General features: G+C 39.8%; 2 protein-coding genes across 4 annotated transcripts in view; both read right to left on the bottom strand.

Moving 5' to 3' along the window:
• The window catches only part of ASPG (asparaginase), a 44,331-nt gene extending 43,897 nt beyond the window's left edge, over window positions 1-434 (bottom strand). For 2 of the 3 annotated variants that reach the window (XR_006168032.1, XM_042814025.1), the window contains exon 1: window positions 1-162. Coding sequence is in view for 1 of the 3 variants with exons in the window: in XM_042814025.1 (XP_042669959.1) it covers window positions 1-148 (148 nt within the window). In the remaining 2 variants the exon portion in view is untranslated. Of the gene's footprint in view, window positions 163-409 lie in introns of those variants that run through there. The other variant, XM_042814026.1, reaches the window with a different exon arrangement.
• A 9,815-nt stretch (window positions 435-10,249) lies between these two features.
• The window catches only part of TDRD9 (tudor domain containing 9), a 51,138-nt gene continuing 38,491 nt past the window's right edge, over window positions 10,250-22,896 (bottom strand). The window contains exons 27-36 of the mRNA XM_042813614.1: window positions 22,333-22,422; window positions 20,355-20,615; window positions 19,791-19,934; window positions 18,665-18,735; window positions 18,158-18,267; window positions 17,905-18,001; window positions 17,117-17,255; window positions 15,466-15,575; window positions 12,122-12,188; window positions 10,250-10,865 (exon numbers count right to left, since the gene is read on the bottom strand). Coding sequence (XP_042669548.1) covers window positions 10,770-10,865; window positions 12,122-12,188; window positions 15,466-15,575; window positions 17,117-17,255; window positions 17,905-18,001; window positions 18,158-18,267; window positions 18,665-18,735; window positions 19,791-19,934; window positions 20,355-20,615; window positions 22,333-22,422 — 1,185 coding nt within the window. The 3' untranslated portion in view covers window positions 10,250-10,769. The remainder of the gene's footprint in view (window positions 10,866-12,121; window positions 12,189-15,465; window positions 15,576-17,116; window positions 17,256-17,904; window positions 18,002-18,157; window positions 18,268-18,664; window positions 18,736-19,790; window positions 19,935-20,354; window positions 20,616-22,332; window positions 22,423-22,896) is intronic.

The following is a 22,896-nucleotide window of genomic DNA, read 5'->3' as shown; positions in this document are numbered from 1 at the left end:
CCTTGTCGTCCTGCACCATGCCGATGGTGCCGCCCGTATTGATGACCAGCACCCGCGCCTCGCTGACGGCCTTACAGCCGGGCAGATCCTGGCGGTGGGTGCCGGACAACGCTCTGCCCAGCGAGCCCCGCGCCACAGCCGCCTCCATCCCGACCCCGAGGAACCGCTACCTCCGGCGAAAAGGGGAGTAAGAGGGCGGCCCGGGGGACGCCTCCGTCCCGCCCCCCGCCGGCCGGGCAGGCAGCGGGGTGGGGCCCAGAGAGGCGGGGAGAGCTGCGCCGCCTCCGGAGCGCGCCTGGCTGCGGGGGGCGAGGCGCGGCACGGCCCCTTCGGTGCGGGGTACGGGCGGGGAGGGCTGGATCTTCCCCTTGTCCTTCCGGAAAGTGAGGACGGGAAGCCCTGTGCTTACCTGGCTCGTTCCCAGTGTCTGCTTACGCCCTCCGTTTCCGCTTCCTAAAGTGGAAGCATCGCTTTCCTGCAAGTTTTCTCGCAAGAAAGGAATGAAGATCCACCTTCAAGCAGCGCATCAAGCCGCAGGACAAATAGGAGACCTGGGACAGTACTGCCTGCTGACAGCGGGCAGGGTTGGGATGGAATTCTCGCCCTGCAGTAAGGTAAGAGCTGCGAAACAAGCAACACAGCAGAAGAATGCAAAGCCAGATAGGTCTCTCAGTTAAATCAAGCATCCCTCTGTACCTTTGCCCACAGACTCGTGCATCTGAGCTCGTGTTCCTTTGAGGACATTCACCCTAAGGGACTGCTATCTCCTGCCAATCCATTACCACACGGTTATCCCGGAACACCAGTTACAGCGCCTGTTGCTCAGCCCCTCCCAAAGTACAGGGGGAAAACCAGGCTCACGGTCAGCACAGATGCTTGGTGTGACAGTGCTGCCCCTCCTTGTTCCCCAACTGCATCCTTCACCTTGCACAGGAAGATGATGATGGACACCACTGATAACACACTTTCTAAAACAAATTAACAAGCACAGATCTGTCTCAAACTGGAGGGCTGATAGCAGTGATAGCAGACATCCGGTTCAAGAGCTGAGGGCCATCTGAGCAGGCACCTAAAAGTATGACTAGGAGTCAATCGTCTTACCCCAAAAATAGTGCCCAGCCCAACAGTCGGTCCCCTTGAGCTCTCTTGCATGGCCACGGCTGCATGATGGGATCTCCCCTCAAGTATGGACACCTTCTGAGGTTACACCTGCACAGAGATCCCAGACACCTTGATGTCAAGACACCTTGCTGATACAGATCCACAGCAAGTGACTGTTTGTTTTAGATTTTGTTAGCTTTACTAATATTGCATCTTTGTGCACATATGATCCCTTAGACACAAACTGCTGATCAAGTCTGGGGCTAGGAGCGGATCCAGCCACACCTAGACTCTTCACCCCTGTGGTTGCAGGGGCTTTGAAAGCAATAGGGGTCCACTCTAACCCTCATGACTCAGTGGGACAGTTTTCTATGTGTGTGTTTAATCCGACCTGCTATGCAGTAAAAAATTGGGTGTATCCAGCCATCTGGTTGGTCAAACCTGATTACGTCACAGTTAAATCACTACATTATATTATATCAATAAATATACTCCTGCTTTTCTCTTCTGAGTGAAGCGCATAGCGAGGTTGTTTCCATACATGCAACCAAGTGTTGTATTTGTAATAAATATCCTAACAATGAAATATTGGTGAACTGCCAATATAGGGATCATAAAAAATTGGTTTCCAACCTATTCTGGTTGGTTCATTATAGACTTGAGTTTCAGCTTACACATCACCTGTGACCAACAACAGGCTAGGTGTTTCTCAAGTTCTCCTACAATTTCCTGTAATAGTCCTCTTAGGCTTCCAGACATACAAGCCCCTCTTCATCTCTGAAGTAGAAGCATTATGCTTCAAAGCTAAATACAAGTTGAGGCCATTTTTTTTTAGTGTCTAGGTCTATTGTCTAGTTGACATCTGCACTAGAAAGCAATTGTACAGGTAAAGGAGCTAGAGAGGTATGATTTATGTGCATGATCTGTGTATGATCTGCAGTTCCACAGATCTGACATCCTTGTCTGTACACCCACTGGTACAGGTAAGATGCCTCTTTCAGATACTCAGTCTTTATCCTTAGAAATCAGTAATACGGTTGAAAATTTCACTGCATAGTTCTGTCTCCTATAGTATAAGCATTCATAGAATTACTAAGGTTGAAGGAGACCACCAAGATCAAACAGTCCAACCATCAACCCATCCCCACAGTGCCCACTAACCACGTCTCTCAGTGCCATTCCCTGCATTTGAGATTTTTGTTTTTAAAAACCAAACAGAGCAATCAGAAGAGCAATCTATTGGATTGACATCTTCACTTTACAGAAGTGGGTGGAGAAGGAGCTTAAATGCTCTTTGAATTACTTCTGTTGTTCAAAGTTGACTTAGTATGAAACGATTCACCTAAAATGCAGTTGCAGTAGTGCATTATTACATTAGAGGCAAGTACAGGCACAGCGCCATGCTTGTGCTGCAGGTAGAATAAAATAAACATTCAGTATGTAACTTTGCTTTCCCTTTGGAAAGCTGTCCCTGGCATCCATGAAATCTTTTGGGTTGCTTGTCCCTCACCACACTGTCCTCCCCACAGCTGCTGGGGTGGTTGAAGTCCCTCAGGAGAACCAGGTCTATGATGAAAACTTCTCACTTTGTGAAGGCAGCTTCACCCCCTCCTCCCTCCTGTGGTCTTTAGTGCCTACTGCTACCGATCATGGGGATGATGCCACCCAACAGTCAGTGATAGACTGGAAAGCTATCAAAAAGCCTTGAGACAGATCCTTGCTGTGCAATCAAGTCAGCCCTTTGCACAGAACAACGAGCCAGGCACAGCCCTCATCTCCCTTCTCACCATGAAAAAGCCTGTATCTATGCATTATAGATATATAAAACTGCAACTGTATACTGTTAGCTGCATGCACCTGATAATCATTTTTTACTTTGTACTGCACTGTTAAGAATGATATTCATGGATCTAAAGTAAATTGAAAACTAGCATAAGAATGACTCATTGCATAAACGGATGGATGGATGGATGGGTACCAGCTCCATAGAAACAGTCTAAAGAAAACACAAGAATAACACCTCAACTTAAACAAAAGATGTTGACAACAGAAAAACAATTATGGAGCACAAGGAGTTGCAACAGATGTATTTCCCTGAAATGATGTCACAAGTAACAGAACATCACAGGGGAGGCAATACAACCTTAAGCTGTCCATTCCAAGATGGGTTTATTCTAACTCTTCCAATAGCTCAACAAAAGCTCCCAGATGTCTTAAGAGTGTAAACCTGGAAGGATCAAAAAGTCTCCCTGGAAACTTAATTGGCAAGACTACACTTCAAATAATATTCTTGTAAGCAGAGAGGAATAATGGCCTTGAGTGACTTAACAGACACAAGATCCAAAGCTGTGAGGAGTGTGAAGCAGGGAGTTTTGGAATCAGAAAAGCAAAGAGGTTGTCATGGTTTTACGTTGTTTGTTTTTTCGGGTTTCAGTATTCCACATCAAAACATCATGCAGTGTAGGGGGCATTAAAGTGTTAATTTAATATTATACAGCTAATAGCATCCAATAGATCAGAAGGAGCACAGTGACACTCACTAGCTGGAAGGAGTTCCTGCCATCGCAGCCGGTTTGCTCCAGCAGTCGTGTACCAGCCCTGCAATCTGTCAACATGACCTTTAGCTCTGAGGTTGGGAAGAGAAAAATAATAAAAATCAGCCCAGTGACGCAATGTCCTGCTAGTTAGCATTGTCACAGTTGTTCCGAACATTGTGAATCAAACAGGATTAGGAAGTCTGCCAAGTGAGTCTAAGTGGGAGCCGAGGAAAAATACAACAAAAACCAACACACACCAAAAAACTTCAAACCGTGAACAGACAGCAAAGAACGCTGCTACAAGGTAGTACTTAGCAGCCTTTCAGGACAGTTTTCCTTTCTAAAAAATAATTTTAAGTGAAGACTGCTCACATATTTCAGTCACTGCTTTCTGATAAGTAACAGTACAACAATTCACTGCACAAACCATACGGGCTTTTACCCCTGAGCCCCATTTCAAACTCTACAAAAAATATTCATTACAGTTTGCTAAGGAAGATAATGCAAAATATCTACTGCTCAAATCATCTTTACTGTGTTGCCTTATAGTAAAATCACTTGAATATTCTCACATATTACTACCCACTGCTAAAACATCTATACATGCACATGTTATAATGCCCTGCGAGATATGTTGGTGTTATCACCATTCTAAGCTGAAGAAACTGAGGAACTTAGCTGGGTAAATACTCTGGAGTTAAGCTCTCAGCACTTGGACTGGGTGGGCAGTCCTTCACCCAACAACTCCATTCATAGGACAATACATGCAAAGCAGAAAAAAAAATATTCAGATTATTTCTGGATATGAAACTAAAACAAAATTTTCTTTCAACTGAGTTTAATGTTTTTTTGTTTTTTTTTTTTTTTAAACTTGATGATAGGCTTCTGTTATGTCAGATGATTAAGATGTGACTCACCCAAAAAGGCTATTTTTGTTAGAGAATATTTTCAACTGCCCTAGAACTCACACATCTTATTTGAAACTACTGTACCTGCAGTGGGTAACACCAGGGCTCAACACCTTATTCTGTTTTTTAGAAATGAGGTTGACCTGTGACAAGCTGAAACTGGATCCCATATCCTGTAAATCAGTTCTTTGTACTGCAGTCTCATAAAGGAAAAAACAAACAAACCCTCATTCTCCTTTTTACAGTTTAACTGGACTGCATTCCTCAGTGGAGTAGCACCATATCAGCATGATGTAAACTGTTGCACTTGGCCATGAGACTTCTGATCTGCAACCACCAGATATTCAACAAACGTAGTAGCAACACAAAGATCACACAGCCTTCATCAATGAAAGAAGTATTCAAGTGCGTTTTGTACCATTCACTATATATGAAACAGCATTTAATATAAGATTATACTCTGGATATTCAAATGAGGAAAAAAAAAAAAAAAAAAAAAAAAGGGCATTCCTCAGCAGATCTAGGATTCAGCCTTTAGTTCAGACATATGAAATACATATCTTCCAAAACAATTACCTTCTTGTACCCCTACTACATACAAACAACAACGCAACACTGGCTGCTCCCATTTACCCGACATCAATGGTAAAAAGGTAGCTGGCTGAAGTCTGGAAAGAAAAATACTGGTTCTTAGACCAGCTGAGCAACCAAGGTTTTAAACATTATTGCAATCATCTCTATGGCTACTAGCTCTTAAGGAGGAATTTGGTGATCTTTTTTGATTCTTCAGCAATCACTAGATTGAAGCAGTGTGATACATACACACAGACTGCTTTGGAAAAAGTCTTCATCTCCACACATGGGGCTTTGAGCAATCTGGTCTAGAGGGAGGTGTTCCTACCTGCAGCAGGGGCTTGGAACTAGATGATCTTAAAGGTCCCTTCCAGACCAAACTATTCTATGATTCTACTACTCTTTTTTTGGGCCGCAGACAAGATTATTCTTTTCTATGAGTTAAGTACATAGGAGGGCTTGGACCTTATGGAAATCTTGTTTGTGAATGGTTGACTCGCTATGCTATAAATACTCCCTCTTCCCCTTCCATTTGTACTCTCATCCCTCCTCAGCCATGAGCCTTGTAACCACATCAGTTCAAGAGGACATCTACAAGCCTGAAGCGTACATGTCAATCTGACGATCCTCATTCCTCAAGAAGAAAGAAATGGTCACACGATGGAATACAGGGTATTGCTGGAATATGGCTGCAATGACCACCTGTGATACAAAGCGTAACAACCAGCCATAGACAGTCTAAAGCAGTGCTCAAATGACTCGGTAAGAAGTTTCTAGGCTTGAGTTTGCAACATATCCTAGAACTCAACACCATCACCTAACAACAGGCTGCACGTGCTGGCAAGGCTGTATATAGAGGCAGTCAACGTAACATACATGGTTTGACTTAAGGGCTAAAACACAACTAGAATAAAGCAAACAAGATACACAAGTACCATGTGGCATGAGTCAGAGGCCTCATGATAACAGAACCCCAGAGACTGCCGGCAGGATACACTACTGACTTGTTTTTTTTCAAGGCTTTAGAAAAACAGAGTAATATTAAAAAATCATTCAGGCATACAACCAGTAAAAGTGAACAAGTGCCAGAGTGAGTTCATAAGGCACGTGAATGAGATCAGCCCACTGAGGGTGTGGAGCATACTGTAACCAATAGACCGCTTTGCTGGCAGTTTGTTCTTTGACAACTAGCAGGGCTCTAAGGTGGCTGGAGCTCTTAAAAGCAGCATAATGTTTAATTGCAGCTGTTAGGGTGTTTACTGCACTCCTAAGCTGGAGGTTGTAGGGGTCTATTTGTTTGTTTAAACCATTAGTTGGCGTTTAACCATCAGCCACTGACAATTCAGAACTGCATAATGAACCGGACTGCTTGCCAGTGGCCACCCATGTCCCTCCTTCCACCTGATAACCTGGGGCACTGAACCACAAGACCCGGATTCCTGTGCAACGTCCCACCTCTGCTTGAATCAAGGGAATTCACACCTGTTTTCCTGACACGGAAAGACAGAAAGCCACTCTGCAGCTGCTCCTTTACAACAGACTCCACACTTTTCCCTTAGTTTCTAACTTGCTTTATAACAACTGAAGAACAGAATGATGTCAATAGTAGTTCTTCTGCAAATGCCTCCTTTAGACTCAAGGTTCCTTTTGATTGTAACTCTAAGCCAGTCTCTGTATGTTTCAGAACAGTTTGCAGCAGCTTTTTATTTCCTTCAGACAAGAGCTACTGCGGATTTTAAAACTAGAGGTTGAAATGATTCAGAACTGCAAAAACTTTCTAAAGACAGCCAGCTAAATTTGACAGCACATCAATACTTATAAGGCATGAGATAAACTAAAAAAAAAAAAAAAAAAGCTAGAGAGTCTGAATACCTGGATTTATAGTTTCCAAGCAATCATAATAGTCAATATTGACGTAGCAGAAAAAAAAACAAATCTCAAACAAACTGAAAAAGCCATAGTGTGAAGTTGGGCAGCAATAAAGACAAAAGCTTGCATTTTAATATTAAAATAATCATCACATCATCATTGTGTGATCAGCTCCAGAAGCACACAGTTTTGTGTATTACTTACCATCTTGAATACATGCAGCAGTAATTGTTCAAGAAGCCCTTTCTGTTCCATTTTGTCTGATACAAACACTTACAACACAGTACAGCAGAACATTCATTTCTAAAATCATTTTATGATCGTTTGAATACTTTTGCTGAAAGTGTCCACTTAGTAAGAGAGTAAAAATCTGTTACTCAGAGGAGCACTGCTGTGTTCTATAGAAGCTCGCATGTACCAGGCTTTCCTCTGTACACTTCTCCATCCTGTAGCACTGCCACTGAATTGCATGAGTGTCACTACCAGCTACTGTATGAACACATTACCTTCAGTAAATATTCTAGTTATTAAGTATTAATTAGTATTAATTCTTAGTCATTATTAAAACTATTGGAAGCAATCACATTTTTTTCCTAGTATACTCTCAGCCTTCTTAACTTCTATGGCATAAATAAAATCCAAGAAATACCTATTTCTTAAAGAACAGGTGAAATAGATTTAAAGCAGGTTTCTTCAATCTTAACTGGTGAGCGGGCAGGAAAACTTGGTCTGGACAGCAAACATTGGCAAAGTTAAACTCACAGAGATCTATGGTTTTAACTAGAGAAAGCAAAGCAACTCTCTACAGTTGTGTGTGTGTGTGTGTCTGTCTTAATGCTTAAACATTGCTGACGGGGGCATCTTTCCTTTTTTAAGCACAGGTGTTCAAGGAGAAAGTCACTCCTAGGTCTTTTATTCTGTCTTTGGGGCGGGAAAAAAAAAAAGGTGAGGTAAGACTTAAAAATCCTTTGTGGAAAGAGCAAACACAGCAGAGAAAAAGAAACCCATCACAATTATTTATGCAGCACTCAGGGCAAGGAGACTCGAGACAAGTTTCATAAGCACTGCATGAAAAAGTGCTTTGGAGGAGAAAGCAGTCATTGTTCTTTTGGGAGGGTACGAGCAAGCAGCTACCAGTGTTTGAAGCACACTGGCCCTCTTTCCTTACAGAAAGAAAACTCCAAGTAAAACTATGCTTTGAAGGCAATGCTGTTTTGAGTTCTGATCCTTTCTAAGCACTAAGGTAGATGGAAAAAAACCAAACATTGTACCTATTACACCTTGAAATGGTGCTGTTACTGATTTTGGAAATGATTATAACTCACTCAAGCCTATGTTAATGCTTACATCTTGGCTCAAACTGTAATTCTAACATGAATCCCAATTTGCATGGCTTTTTTTTCTGACATCTGTATGTGGAGTGGAGTTTCATCCGAATCTGTTTTAAGGAGTATGGCAAGTGTACACAGCCCTCAGCACGGCGAGTTGCTTCTGTTTTAAAGATACACAGGATAATGCAGCCCAAAGAACAGACTGCCTTGTTTACAGTGCAAACATTCCAGCAGTCTGAAGGATCAGAGCTACAGTTCTAAATTTATCTTCATTTGAGTGAACGCTATTTCTTCTGCAATAAAATTACAACTGAAAAGGCCTGAACAGTCTCACTACTGGTTGTGCATGACTGTGTTTCTTTTCCTCAAGATCAAATAGATTATCCACAAACCTCAGAAGTTTGACCCTCAGTTATAAGCAGCAACATCTGTGCTGTCTCTCCGCAATTCTTTTCCCTGAAAAAATCATCTCCATGGCTGTGTAAAAAGTTAACAAAAAGGAAGATAATTCACTGGGGGCCATGTGAATGTCCAGATTTGTTGCTTATTTTTAGTAATTATATAGTTTTCTCCTTCACTTTGTAAAACTTTTCTATCTTGAAATAACCATAAAGCAAGTGCTTACAAGTACTATAATGAACCAATTTAGGAATCAGAGATTATGTTTCTCTGGCCTTTCAGCAATTCTTGTGTACTTGGAATAACAGCTGCTATAGTTCAAAACAATTGTTATAGGAGTTAAAAGAAAAAGCAAAAAAACCCCAACCAAACAAAGCCAGTTCAGTTACTCAGGCAGATTATGGGTTACTGGACTGGGCAGAAGGGGAGGTAGCTACTCCATTACTCATAAGAACAAGAGCAGAAACCTCTCAGCTTTTTTTCTTTAGGACACGAGCCATTACCTCTTTGTGTAGGCATTACATCACACAAGTGGAAGTTCAAAGGGCAACAATATGCACACGAATAACACCAGCAGATGGCAGCACGTGCACACAAACTCACCACGACAGCAAGACAGACGACCAATGTATTAAAAACAAAGTCAGAATATAACTGATACACACTGTTCCTCTGTCAACTTTTGAATTCAGTGTTACTTATGAAGAATCCTAAGAAATCACACTACCTATACCATCCATTTTGGTATTGCAACGTTGCATTTTCCTACAGAGCTTCCTACCATTAACCAGGCAGAGCAAAGATTGGACATGGCTCAATTTCATTTGCCCTCAGGGGTGCTCAGTTGCAACACACAACACTGTGTTGGACACAACACTGTTGAGAAATACCATCTAAGGCACTTAATAAATGTCTTCATATTAAACCCATCACAATACAAAGTGTGATGTTTTATAATTCACAAGTATCACTACAATGGATGAGGAAGTAATGCTCATAAGCAGCTACTGAAATCGTTCAATACACAGCTGCCCCTCTTGACTCCATGTGCAGCTTAAAATAACTACTTAGTTTAAGCACTGGGGGTTGAAACTAGATAATCTTCGAGGTCCTCTTCAACCCAGGCCATTCTATGATTTTATCACTCTATGATCCTATGGTTTATCACCTCACATTCCCCAGATCTGCTTGCCTTTTATTTAGAACAGTGACCACTGATGATGTCCGTTCTTCAGAAGACAGCTGGATTTAAATGGTCCTCAGATCGCTGAGTTAAGACTGAAAAGATGAATATTCTCTCCAATACTGCTTTTGTATTAATGTATTTCATGAATGCAATCACTCAGCATTAGTAACTAAATTTAGTTTCTATTAAGCACGACTGCACAACAGAACAGATAAACCCATTTTACTTCACTTCAACATTTTATTCTGAAACCACTGACCTCATTTTTAGAGCTAAAGATCTCACGAATCAGAAAAAGAATAATAATAATAATAATCAGTAATTCAAAGGCATTCTTCTGCCACAAAGGAAAAGGAACCATGCATTTTATTTTGTTGTAAGAAAAATTAATGAAAGATTGCAACTGACATAAAGCTGTACTTTTGATTGGAATACAACCTAAATATTCAGCTTCCTTTCATCCCAAGCTTTTAGGTTTAAAAAAAATAAATCAATCAAAAAGCAACGACAAAAAGAATAAGAAAATGCAACTTTCAGTTGCAAGACTGAATCATCACCCATGGCTCATGAGCTTTCAGACAAAATGAACAATTAAAGCTAACTTATTTTGTCTTTCACATGCATTGTGACAAACCAGCTCAGAACTATTATTAAACAGAAAACTGCATCCTGCTCTATGAAATAAGTGTATCTACTTGAGGTCATTGTACCTCTGCTTTTAAAATACAAACATGCTAAGCTATGCTTTGATCCACTAATCTTAAAGAACAATCTTGTGAAACAAATGTTTAACAGTTATATAAAGAAGACAGAACATTTTTAAACTGGCTGTGTTATTTCTTCTTCTGAAAGACTTCAGCAATACTTAAACATTCAACATGACAAGCCGATGCAGCTGATAAAGACCATCTCTTCTTTTATGCTTCTTTTCAGATTGGTCAATAATATAATCTGAGTCCACCTAATCAAAAGAAAAACGTAAGTTAGAATACAGTCCTGTAAGTGCTCTCTTATGAAACACAGTTAAATAAAATACATTCTTGTTTCGCTTCTGAAAAGTTTTGACTATTTCAAACCATACAAGCATTTCAACATGCTACACATTTCAGCATAAGAGCTATTACTCTGAAATGAGAATACCACTCCATAACCAATTCCAAGGCTTTATATGTAGTATTTTATGTAATGACAATGTCCTGAGACCCCCTCACACTTGAGATGCAATGGGGAAAATCCTGATGTAAGGTTTATACATTACCTAGTTATAAAAAGCTAAACTCTAACATGGCTGAGAGTAGGAGATTGTCTTGGCAATACAGCAAAGAAAAACAAGGTTGAGATATAAAACCAAAAATAGTTTGGCACAAGACGATATCAAGACACTCCAACCCCTCACTGGATGCATACTAGAAACTCGACAACAGTGGACAAGCACTCACTGCTGTTGGGCCCATTCTTTTCAAAGAAACCTAAATCTCTCATTTATAAGTGTTGGGCTGTAAGAGGGATTGGGAGGGTGCATAGGGAAGTCTTACTGCTGCACTCAGCAGTTCATCACTTCCATCTAGGTAAGAAAATGCAGTTGTTTATTATGACACCCACATCAGGAATCCAGCGACCTGCAGATGTCTTTTTAGAAAGGTAAGTAAGATTCCTAATAGATTAGGAAGATGTACTTTCCAGTTGGAACCCTCCCAGATTTTGAGGAAACTACCTTCTGATCCCATCACACCAATTCCAAAACAAGCAGCATTTCTGTCAGCTTAAGAGGGAAAATCACCTGGAATCCAAAACAAAACTAAAATGCACTATATCCAATAAGCCTTAAACAAGAAAAATGAAGAAAAAAAATGTAATGCTACTCAATAGGAAGAATACAAAATTCAAACATTCAGAGGTAAAGCTGCCCCTACAATCTCAACTGAGATACAAACATGAAGTGTTCTGCCTGAAACGTCTGAATCTTTATATACATAAAGCTACTTTTTTTAAAAAAAAAACTGATTTTACAAAACTATGGTAACAAACACAACAGTTGTGGATGCCTGAAATTTGATTCTGCAAATCTTTTAAATTCAATGCATTTTTTCCCCTCAGCATCAAGAGACATCTTTCCAAAGAAAATTTACTTTTGATCCCTCAACTGAACATGCTGGGGTACCGTGTTCCTTTTCATATTTTTAATTACTTTTTTTCAAGTCATATTTCTACACTCACTTGATTCCATGCATATGGCTTCTCATACCACTTAGGAACAACTCCAGATCTCGGTTTGCAGATCAAACTGAAATTACATAAAAATAACCATAACATATTTGTATTCGACTAATTAAATATAAAGAAACGTTTATAGCAGGTACTACTGGGTATCTGTAAGATGTCCATGCTGAAAGGAATCTTAATTTTACATGTTAATATGCATATGGTCTAATTAATTCACTTACCTGGACTTTGCCCCTTTAGTTGAAGTCAAAAGATAAACTCACAGGGACAATAACCACAGTTGTTTGTTTGCTCTGTTGGTTGCTTTTTCTTTTCTTTTTTTGGAAGGAAGTTATTTTTTAAACTGACACAGAACTACAGTTTGCAACTGTCATTTAATCTGTAAATTTTATGCATTCTTATTCACTAGAACATATAATAAAGCTATTTTTAGAGCATTTTGTTTTGCATGACAACTCAATTACTACAGATCGTCTGCCTGCTCCAGTTATTTCCTCAAGCCGTGCAACCTACAACAGTAGCAGACTTTAATTAATTCTGTCTAGATGTATTTTTCAAACACACATTTTAGTCTTAAGCAGTGGTGACACGTTGTATACATAATCAGCTTTCAAAAAAAAGGAAAAGATAATGAAAGATTACTGAACCTGTATTTTTTACATATTTACTCTTATTAATAAAAGTTTTTTCCCCCCCGAGGCATTAAAGTGAGGTTAAAAAGTATTCATAATTAGGACAGATTTTCAACACAGGAAAGAGACATGACAACAACCAGACTGTTTCTTCCTTCTAAAAGACAGAAAGAAGTGTTGCATTAGAAAGTTTGAAAAAAATAATCCAGAATAAACTCAACAATTATTGGTTTTCCTGATAGTCTGACACCTCCCCATGCTGCAGAATCCTGCCGTAAGCTTCCCCACCCCTACTTCAGCTGCCTGTGTCCCAAGGTCATAGGATGGCTACATAACCTTGGCTCAGCCAAGAAAGAGTGGTGAAAAACTTGCAGACAGGTAAGAGAAGTAGAAAAATTAATAGCAGGATCATGGGACAGCATTAGTAGCAGCACAAGGATTTCAGGAGGTAAAAAATAGCAGTGACATTTTAATGCCCTGAACTTAACATCTGCGAGTTTTTATCCAAGCATAACCTCCTCCTACTGCCACAAACAAACAAACAGGCACCTTCAGAGAGATTTTGTTTCCACTTCCTTCTGCCCCTTTACTTCCCTACAGTTATTACTACATGAATCACATGAGCAAGCTTCACTTAGATTTGAAGACTAAACATGGTACTAGATGGGTGTCCAAAGGCAACACAGACACCAACTGGCCTAAGGTACTTGGAAACAAACAAGAAATGAAATATTGCATCAGCAGGGCACTCGACAGCTGGTATTTTACCAGAATTCTGCCAATGCGAAATGCCAACACATTGCTGGCAATTTACACCAGTGCTTCTAAGTGCATCTAAGGTACAGCCTTTATGATGCTGTACCACCCCTTTACGGATGTACAAACCAATCACCAACAGCTGGCTTGAAGTTGCCATGTCTCTGTGCCAGCTGCTCTTGCTGCACATCTTCAAGACAGCAGCATGCATGGCATAGCATCCAAAATAATTACCTTGACACCTTGCCTGATCCAACACCTGCTGGTCAGCTGACATTTGTTAGGTATCCCCAAATCATCTGGGAATTTTCTACGGCTTTTTAATTGCATTTCATTTCCACTGCCTCAAAAGTTAAGGCTGACTGCCCCCACATTTGCACATTTATTATACAATGACAGATATTTAACTTCCTTTCAAGTATTGGAAAATTAAAGTACATTGCATTCTTGTCACAGATGGAAGAAAAACTGAACAGTTGTATTCAAAACCAAGAAACACCTGAAAACTCAACATGAACAGCTTTTCTGATAATCATTTTCATAACCTAAAATATTAGCAGTTAAGCTTAAAAGCTTCTGATCCACAACAGCATGAGAAATTGCCTCATTTTGGCTGTTACTTTAGAAAAGCTTATTGTAGAAAAATGTCCCATTTACTACTAGACAGCATAATAACACATGGATGAAAAACTTAACATGAACCAGCAGTGTGCTCCTGCAGCTTGGAAAGCAAACTGTATCCTGGGGTCCATCAGAAGAGGGGTGGCCAACAGGGACAGGGAGGTGATTGTCTCTCTCTACTCCGCTCTTGTGAGGCCCCATCTGGAGTACTGTGTCCAGGTCTGGAGACCCCAGTACAAGAAAGACAGAGAGCTGTTGGAGAGGGTCCAGAGGAGAGCCACAAAGATGATCAGGGGACTGGAGCACCTCCCCTATGAAGACAGGCTGAGGGAGCTGGGCTTGTTCAGCCTGGAGAAAAGAAGGCTGCAGGGTGACCTCATTGCAGCCTTTCAGTACCTAAAGGGAGCCTACAGAGGGGAGGGGAATCAACTCTTTGAAAGGGTTGACAACTGAAGGACAAGAGGAAATGGTTTTAAGTTGAGGGAGGGCAGATTTAGGTTGGATGTCAGGGGGAAATTCTTTACAGAGAGAGTGGTGAGGTGCTGGAACAGCTGCCCAGAGAGGTTGTGGATGCCCCGTCCCTAGAGGTGATCAAGGCCAGGTTGGATGGGGCCCTGGGCAGCCTGGTCTGGTATTAAATGGGGAAGTTGGCAGCCCTGCATGTGGCAGGAGGGTTGGAGCTTCATGATCCTTGAGGTCCCTTCCAACCCTGGCCATTCTGTAACATACAGAAGGAGCTGCTACAGGGACACCTAATTGGCCAGGCTAGCCTGAACACATGCCACATGCTGAAAGAATTCTCAAGACTGGCTGCACTGACTCATGACACTCTTTCAGAGCCAATGTCCCAGTTATAGAAGCTGGGAGATCTGCTGAGAAAGACAGGTGGTCTTAAGTTCAGTAACTTAGGACTTCCAGCAATTAAGGTGGTCAGCACCTCTCCTATTGACACCTGTGTAGAGAGGAAAAGCAGGAAAAGCAACAGAAAACTCAAAATTAATTTAGAGGCAGAAAATTCTAAGTTTTTCTGTGCTTTCATGCCACAGGTCTGAATACAGAAAAGTAAAGATGCCACAGAACTGGTATTCTGTAGAACAGGTTTTAAGCTTCCTTGAAGAACCAGTGCATCCACAAGCAGTCTAAAGTTGCTGAGCACACTGCTTTTTAAAACAAGCAAATTTAATATTACTGAATAAAAACATCCTATATTATCATTTCCCCAAAGCCTAATCTGAGCTATGCTTTCAAGTTATGCTTCAAGCAATCATTTACTTTTTTTTCCCCACTGAGAGTGCAGAACGCATGTTCTTATTTCTACCAAATGATTACCGTAGAAGTAACTGACGAACACTTTCCTGCAGCTGTGGCATCTTCTCTTTTCCTGAGTACACTGCACATTCACAGAGCAGCTTATTAATGGCTGCCCTTAGGATGTTGATCTGTAAAAATAACAGTGACAGAATATAGAAGTAAAATATATTAGAAAAATACAACTCTAGAACTGCAGACCGGCTTGGGTATAAAAGGAACCTCAAAGATCATCTAGTTCCAACCCCCCATGGGTGTCAGAGTTGCCAACCAAGCATCTAAACCAGTCCTAGTTCTGCGTTGCTCTACATCCACATGTATGAAAGGTGGTTGTGGCACTCATAACATTGAACTGCAACTGAAATATTAATATATGCAAAACACGTGACGCTTTGAAACATATCATGAAAGGGAAATGGTTTTAAGTTGAGGGAGAGGAGGTTTAGGTTGGATGTCAGGGGGAAATTCTTTACAGAGAGAGTGGTGAGGTGCTGGAACAGCTGCCCAGAGAGGTTGTGGATGCCCCGTCCCTGGAGGTGTTCAAGGCCAGGTTGGATGGGGCCCTGGGCAGCCTGGTTTGGTATTAAAAGGGGAGGTTGGTGGCCCTGCATGTGGCAGGGGGTTGGAGATTCATGATCCTTGAGGTCCCTTCCAACCCTGGCCATTCTGTGATTCTTCCTCCAGATGCACCACTGCTGGTACAAGAGGTTAATGCTCCAGACACATTGAAATGACACTCTTCAAGATTAATCAGATACACTTCAGAAGATAAAGGGTACCAACACAGAATTCCTTCTAAAACATTTCAAGGATTTTCTCTATCTGTCCATAGTTTTTACACACACAAGGGCCTGGTGGTACCATTATGGCTAAGGTGTAATTCACACAGATATTACACAGATAAATGCTTTTGAAATAGAAAAGTTTACTGTATCTGCACATCAACATGACCCACTACCTCCTTAAGAAACCTCTAGAATGCACTGGTAACCTACCATACCTACTCTGCACACAGAACTCCTTGAGGCATGTGAAGTCTTTCATTGTCTAGAACCAAATTCCCCGAGCAGATCAGTCAAACAGCAGCCTTGTACTCCTCATCAGAGCATTTCTGCAATTTGTATATCTGTCAGAAGGACGTTTGCTCACACGTGATCTTGGACAGCAGAGTAAACTTACGTTTAACTTGTCCACAAGGGTTCTTATTTGACTGATTTGTTCCGGAAGAAGGAGCTTGATTCAGTTTATCTCTAAGAACTGTAAAATTAAACTGAAGACTGCACAGCGAAAATATTACACTGATCTGTAAAATACCAACCAAACAGTAATTCTAAAAAACAAAACAAAAAAACCAAAAAACAAAAAAACCCCCAATCAAATACTGATAACTTATTAGTGAAAAAAATCAGTGCTTTTGTTTTGAGAAGTTTACAGAGTATTATACTAAAATATTTGATTTTACTCATCAAAACATACCGGCAGTAGCTCTGCCTGATAGAAGTCTAAGGTTCTAAACAAGTAGTGCACATTTAAAATAAAAAATGATAGTAATAATAAACTTTCAGTTGTTGCAAAGGCTGCTAGGACGCCAGCTAGTACAACATTTAACAAGTAGTGATGCACTAAATTCTAGTTATGTAATAATTTACAATAGTAAGGTACGAATTTTTACCTCCAATACATCATCTACATCAAAATGCACATCAAATGTCAGTTCCATGTCATTTTCTGGAAGCAGTGGAGCCCTACAAGTCTGACTCCAACCCAAACCGCACAGAGCACCAGTAAAATACTTGCAAGCTTTATCAACCCTGCACAAACAAAGAAAACAGTGTCACCTACAGATTAGGAAACTAAACTCATACGAATATAGACTTAAATGAATTTGACTAAGCCATGCCAAGCAATATACAGCAGTCTTAAGAAGTAAAAGCAATTGTTACATGTTCATACTTTGTCAAAATGTTTTGTTTTTTTAAATATGGCAGTGAAACAAAGCTGGATTTCAAGTTACGTAAACAATTAAAATTTGGGAGAAAAAAATCATACGTGTGCAAAAAAGAACTTAAATCAAGGGAACCCAACATCCCTGTGTCGAAGTGACAGCTTACAGATACGAGAACTTGAAAGTAATCCAGCTGCCAGAATTCAGATTTTACAAAACTCATGCATGTTTCTCTCCTCACACAGAGTTAAAAACCTACCCAGTTCTACAGTTCACCTTCCTAGACTTACTGCATGATTGTCAGCTGTATTACTTCGATATAAGAAAAAGACTGCAGTGCCAGTATGTAATTGAACAAAATAAATTATCTTAGCAAATACTTCACTAAAGCTAATAAAAGATGATACAAGAGCTGTATAATAGCATACTAACTGCTGGAAAGAAAGCAAAGACGACTGACGCAAATTTGTGAGGGTCTTAAAGTAAATAAAGAGACTGTAAAAACACGTGAATACCTAAGTTCTATGGCAGGAGCAAACAGCATACTAAGGAGAGCAAGTAGGCCAGGAATTGGAGGCATTAAAGATGTTTCCTCTAAAAACATGGTAGATCCTATAAGCACACACACAAAAAAACATTAGGAGTACATAAAGAAGTTGCTAACCTCAAGATGATGTAATACACAACCGCAGCAACATGTCTACTCAGAGCTATTCACATAAAAACAAGTCCTGAAAAAGCTGCCAAAACATTTGTACTAAGCATTACCATTTTCATTTAACGATAAAAACGCAGCAACCAGAAATCGCTCAGAGGAATGTTCTGGAGCATCTTGGACAACAACGGAGTTTATGCTTCCCCTTCGCACGACAGTATTTCTGGAGAGGAAATAAGTATTTTCAACATAGAAACAACAGAAAACATCAGAAAAAGAATACAAACAAGAAAAATAGAATCCTTTTCATTTCAGAGCACAGCCTGAGCAGAGAGCAAAATCTCAATTAGCAGATGTACATGAATTAAATAATAGTTTCTCTGTAAGACATTAAAACATCCTTAAATAGAACTATTCTTCCTAATTTTTTTTATTTTTTATTTATTTTTTTTTACACAGCAATAGCACGCATTTAAATGCAATTCACCCATTACCATTCCTCTATTGTCAATGGTCAAAAGCTTTGTGAAATTCTGCAAGATTAACTAGGTTAAGTTTTATCAGTTTATGAAAAGTAACAGTTAAGAAGTCTGTGCTTCACAATAAAAGTGTTATCAGACCTGAACTGGGATACCCGAGTCATACCGTGGCATTTCACCTCATAAGGACTGAACGGACCACTAACTGTCACCTTTGGAAAGACAAGGAATGTCACTAGTTAGCCAGCATATGCTTCTCTCCTAAAAATACTTATAAGTGAAAAAGCAAAAGGTTTAAAGACCTTGTGCACGCACTGAGCAACACTGAATTGATAAACAGGCAACACTTTCATCACCATCCATCTCAAGCAAACTTATCACACTGGGACATCTTAACGAACATAATGTTATTATTTTCCATGGCTGCTGGGAATCCATGACTTCCACAGGCTTAAAAAGCATAGAGTTTAACCATTAGTAGAGCATTTAGCAAAACCAAGCCATTGCTGTTTACAAGAGGTCTTTAAGTTAGAAAACACTACACTTCAGAAAAGAAAGCAATTCAGCAGGATTACTTCTCTGGTTAACATGAGCATGATGAGGAGCCCAAAAGCCTAAATTTTGTCAGGTTTGAAATGGGGAGAATTATAATGTAAACCAGGCATAACTTGGAATCAGAATACGGAAAGGGACAAAAATCTTTTGTTACCTATTCCAGCTCAGCAGTGAGTAGAAGTCTCAAACTACTTAAGCAGGAGAGAATTCTGAGTTTGCAGTTGGCAGCTGAAAGAACACTCACTGTTTCACTATTATCGTGTGCTGTGGTGTTCTCTGAACTACTTTTCACCTAGCTAAGGAAGAACCAAACACTTTTTTTGCTTTTGTTTTTTTTCTCCCCAGTAATTTCCTGAAAAACTGAGCCACAATTTTGCTTTTTGCTGCCACACGTATTACGAAGATGACTGTGTGCTGAAACACAGTGTTCAGCTTCTCAATTTTACCCTCATTTTGCACAGGCTGGATATACCACCTTGGAACATGATGGTACAGCTGGTTCAGTTAGCTCTTAAGCTATAATTCAAAACTTCATTAAAGCTGCAGCAGATTAGTTCACAGCAGTGCTGCCGTTACAGCTCTCTACTCACAGAACGTACCATGAAGAGCATCAACACGGTACGGTTATTTAAGGTAATTTCAGTCTACAGTTTGAATAATATGAGAATAAGGACATGTAATGCCATACTGAAACCACCACTACTTGCATTACCTTATGGGTTGGTACATCAGATTTGTTGTCAGAAAACCACTTTAATAACCTTTCAATGAGATCCTTTTCCTCCTCTCTTGAAGATGTTTTCTCTTCTTCCACTATTCCGTTAAAAAAAAATCCTTTCAGCAAATCATGGCTTTGCTACATAAAAATGGAATAGAATTACAACATGAAATAGTATGTTTCTCTAAATTTTACACAGAATCATCCACTAAAAGGACAAAAAAAAACCCAACAATGATGTTTTCACCTTTCTGTTTACACAGAACACAAAAAAGCAGTTCAGACTGAGTTTCAATGAGTAGTGGAGCAGCTCAAATGATTCCATTATCTTTGGGTAAGCATCTCTTTCAAAGCGCGTCTCAAAGCACCAATGCCTTTGGCTAACAGCACAGTATGAATTATGCACAGAAGTAAAAAACTATACATCATTGCACTAAGCATTAACTTTGCATTATCTGGCACAGTCCCAAGGCTTCAGCTCAACTTCTAACAACTGCAGATAGCTTGAGCTGAATAGAACAGTCTAAGCAGAGTCAAAGAAGCTTAATGAATACGTACTTGTGATTCATACGACTCTTCTGCTAGTTCAGCATAACGCTCTTCAATAAGCACATCTCGAATATTCACAAGGTCCCTGTGTCTTGTGTAGTGGAAAGCATCGACATGCAGAGCACTGTGCACAAGTGAATACACCTCCACTAGAAGAGTATAACCGTTTACTAGCGAGGCAAACCTCCTGCTAGCACTGTAACTCCATCGTTCCCCACATACAAGAGATTCTGCAGATGGTCGCATCTTGCATATCTTGAATTCCAAAGCCTAAAGCAAAAATATCAAGAGCAACGTTTGCCCAAGTAAAGGATAATCCTTCATTTTCTCAACAGTTTGACTGCGTTATAAAACGACCTCATAATTATTCCAAAGGCTTATGTTAATTCGTAAGACTGCTGCAAAATTATTGTCCCAATTCCTATTCTGTCATTGCTAACAGAGCTACACATTAAATCTTCTATCACAACTCAATGCTGTAAGAAGTTGCCAACGGAGCATAAATAAAAGACAAATCGGTATTAATTTACCATTCATATCAAAATCTGACTAGTCTAGAAATGTCTTCTCTGGAAAAATTTTATTATCTGCAGCTCTTTTTAACTAAGATCATACATAATAGCAGAAAAGTCAGTTCTCATTTACCCCTTTTCCAGAATTGCTACCTGTAATGATAGTCTTGAATGAATTTAAAACAGAAACCCTTGTTTCCTAGCCATTTTGAAAAAGAGGTATTGAAACTACTTAGCGTGCTAAGAACAGAAATAAATAAAACTACAGTTCTGATGGCTTATTCAAACACTCCAGACAACAACTATGTACGACACACTTGTTTCAATGAATTTAAAACACCTGAATGAGGACTGGAAAAATGAATTTTAGTTAAAGTAGTTAATGTCTATGTAAATACAGTTTTAAAGAATTATTTTTATGTAAAGCTAGGTACTGAACAAAGTCCTTCAGACTTGCTTTACAGGTCCCCATTCAATTCTCAAAACAATTCCGCCTGAAAAAATGCAAGTGAAGACAGTAGTTAAAAGAACACAAAGTAAAAACAGACACTTCTATCTGGTTTAAATCAGCAAAGCTCTCTCATACATGTTTGTCCTGTGACTAACAGAATAGCACAGGAAGAGAAACAAAAACACCCTGTACAGTAACAATACAGAAGACAATGCGGACTTCCACCACACAATAAGAAGATATCTTATTTGTGATGGGGATAACAAAGATTCTGCAGAGGGTAAGTAATTAAACTAATAACTAACTGTTTCTCCTCTCTGGGCTGTTTTCTGGGCTCTATAAATGAAGCTGTCATTTGCTCAGAGATTCTTAAACCAAAGCTCTGCTATAATCTCCTGCTCAACCCATTAGTCCTGAGCTTCAAGCAAGCTACAGAGGAACCAGAACAACATTATCTTTCTTTTCACAGAACTGAAGGACAAATAAACTTATGATGAAGCAAGAAGGAGCAGAAGTCAGCTGTCTGAGCAATTCCCTCTCATCTTCTACTGCTCTTGTGATTACAGGTGCCAGAGAAAAACCCAGTACACTTCCAACAAAGAAGGAAACTTAATTCAAACACTGTTACAAAAATAACACAATGCTGTTGAGATTTTTTTTTTATTTATTGCTGTTGTTGTTTCTATGTTGTTTTTTTAATGCCTAAGGCAGGCACCAAGTCCATGCGTTTTCATTTTGCTTTTTATGTTTCACATGCTCCCCCTTCCCCCCCCACTGTCCCTAAAGACAAAGAGTGGATAACATTTCTCTGCAATCATATACAATGCAATTCACTTACAAGAATTGCTTGCTCTGTGTATACATACCTGGGAAAACATTTGTCAAACCAGTTGTAGTATTAGGAAAGATGATTTGTAAGATGTAGGACATTACTAGCACATGCATTAATTTGTTATTATTATGAAAAGAATTATGACTTGATGTGCAATTCTGTTTCCGACATGAGACATGAAAAAATCCCTACCTGGAAAGGAAGCTCTCGAAGACTGCTTGGAATCTCTTTCAGTTTTTTTAAAGGCACTTTTGATCTATCACCATAATCTACAAAAAAAACCTGACGGGGAAAAAAAGAACCAGGAGCATCAGTGGAGTCTCAACAGCATTAGAAATCATACTTCTGTGTAAAGTAAAGTGACAACTTGAGCTTCATCTTATCAAGTGAATCATTTTCAGAGTCTGGAAAATACGCTAATCAACACAACCTGAAAATAATGGGTCCAATATTTATAACATGTATTATTTGATCCCTTGGCATACACCCAAGAGGTATTGGAGTCTCCTTTGGAGATACTAAAAATCCATCTGGATGCTTTCCTGCCCAACCTAATGTCGGGAACTGCCTTAACAAAGGGTTGGACTGGGCGATCTCCAGAGGTACCTTTCAGCCCCTACAAAGAAAAAAATACACCAATTTGCTAGTTCACCCTATTCTGGCAATGCAATATGCTCATTTCATTTTAGTTCTAGTTTTCTAAATTTGTTCTCTTTAGTGGAATATAATTGTCATGAAAATAATCCTCAGTCAAAA

Source organism: Centrocercus urophasianus, unplaced genomic scaffold (assembly GCF_019232065.1).
Source record: "Centrocercus urophasianus isolate 14NV4802_14NV808 unplaced genomic scaffold, USGS_Curo_1.0 seq_14, whole genome shotgun sequence".
NCBI classification, from domain to species: domain Eukaryota; kingdom Metazoa; phylum Chordata; class Aves; order Galliformes; family Phasianidae; genus Centrocercus; species Centrocercus urophasianus.
Note: the sequence above shows the minus strand (reverse complement) of the source record. Positions and strands in the feature narration are given on the sequence as shown.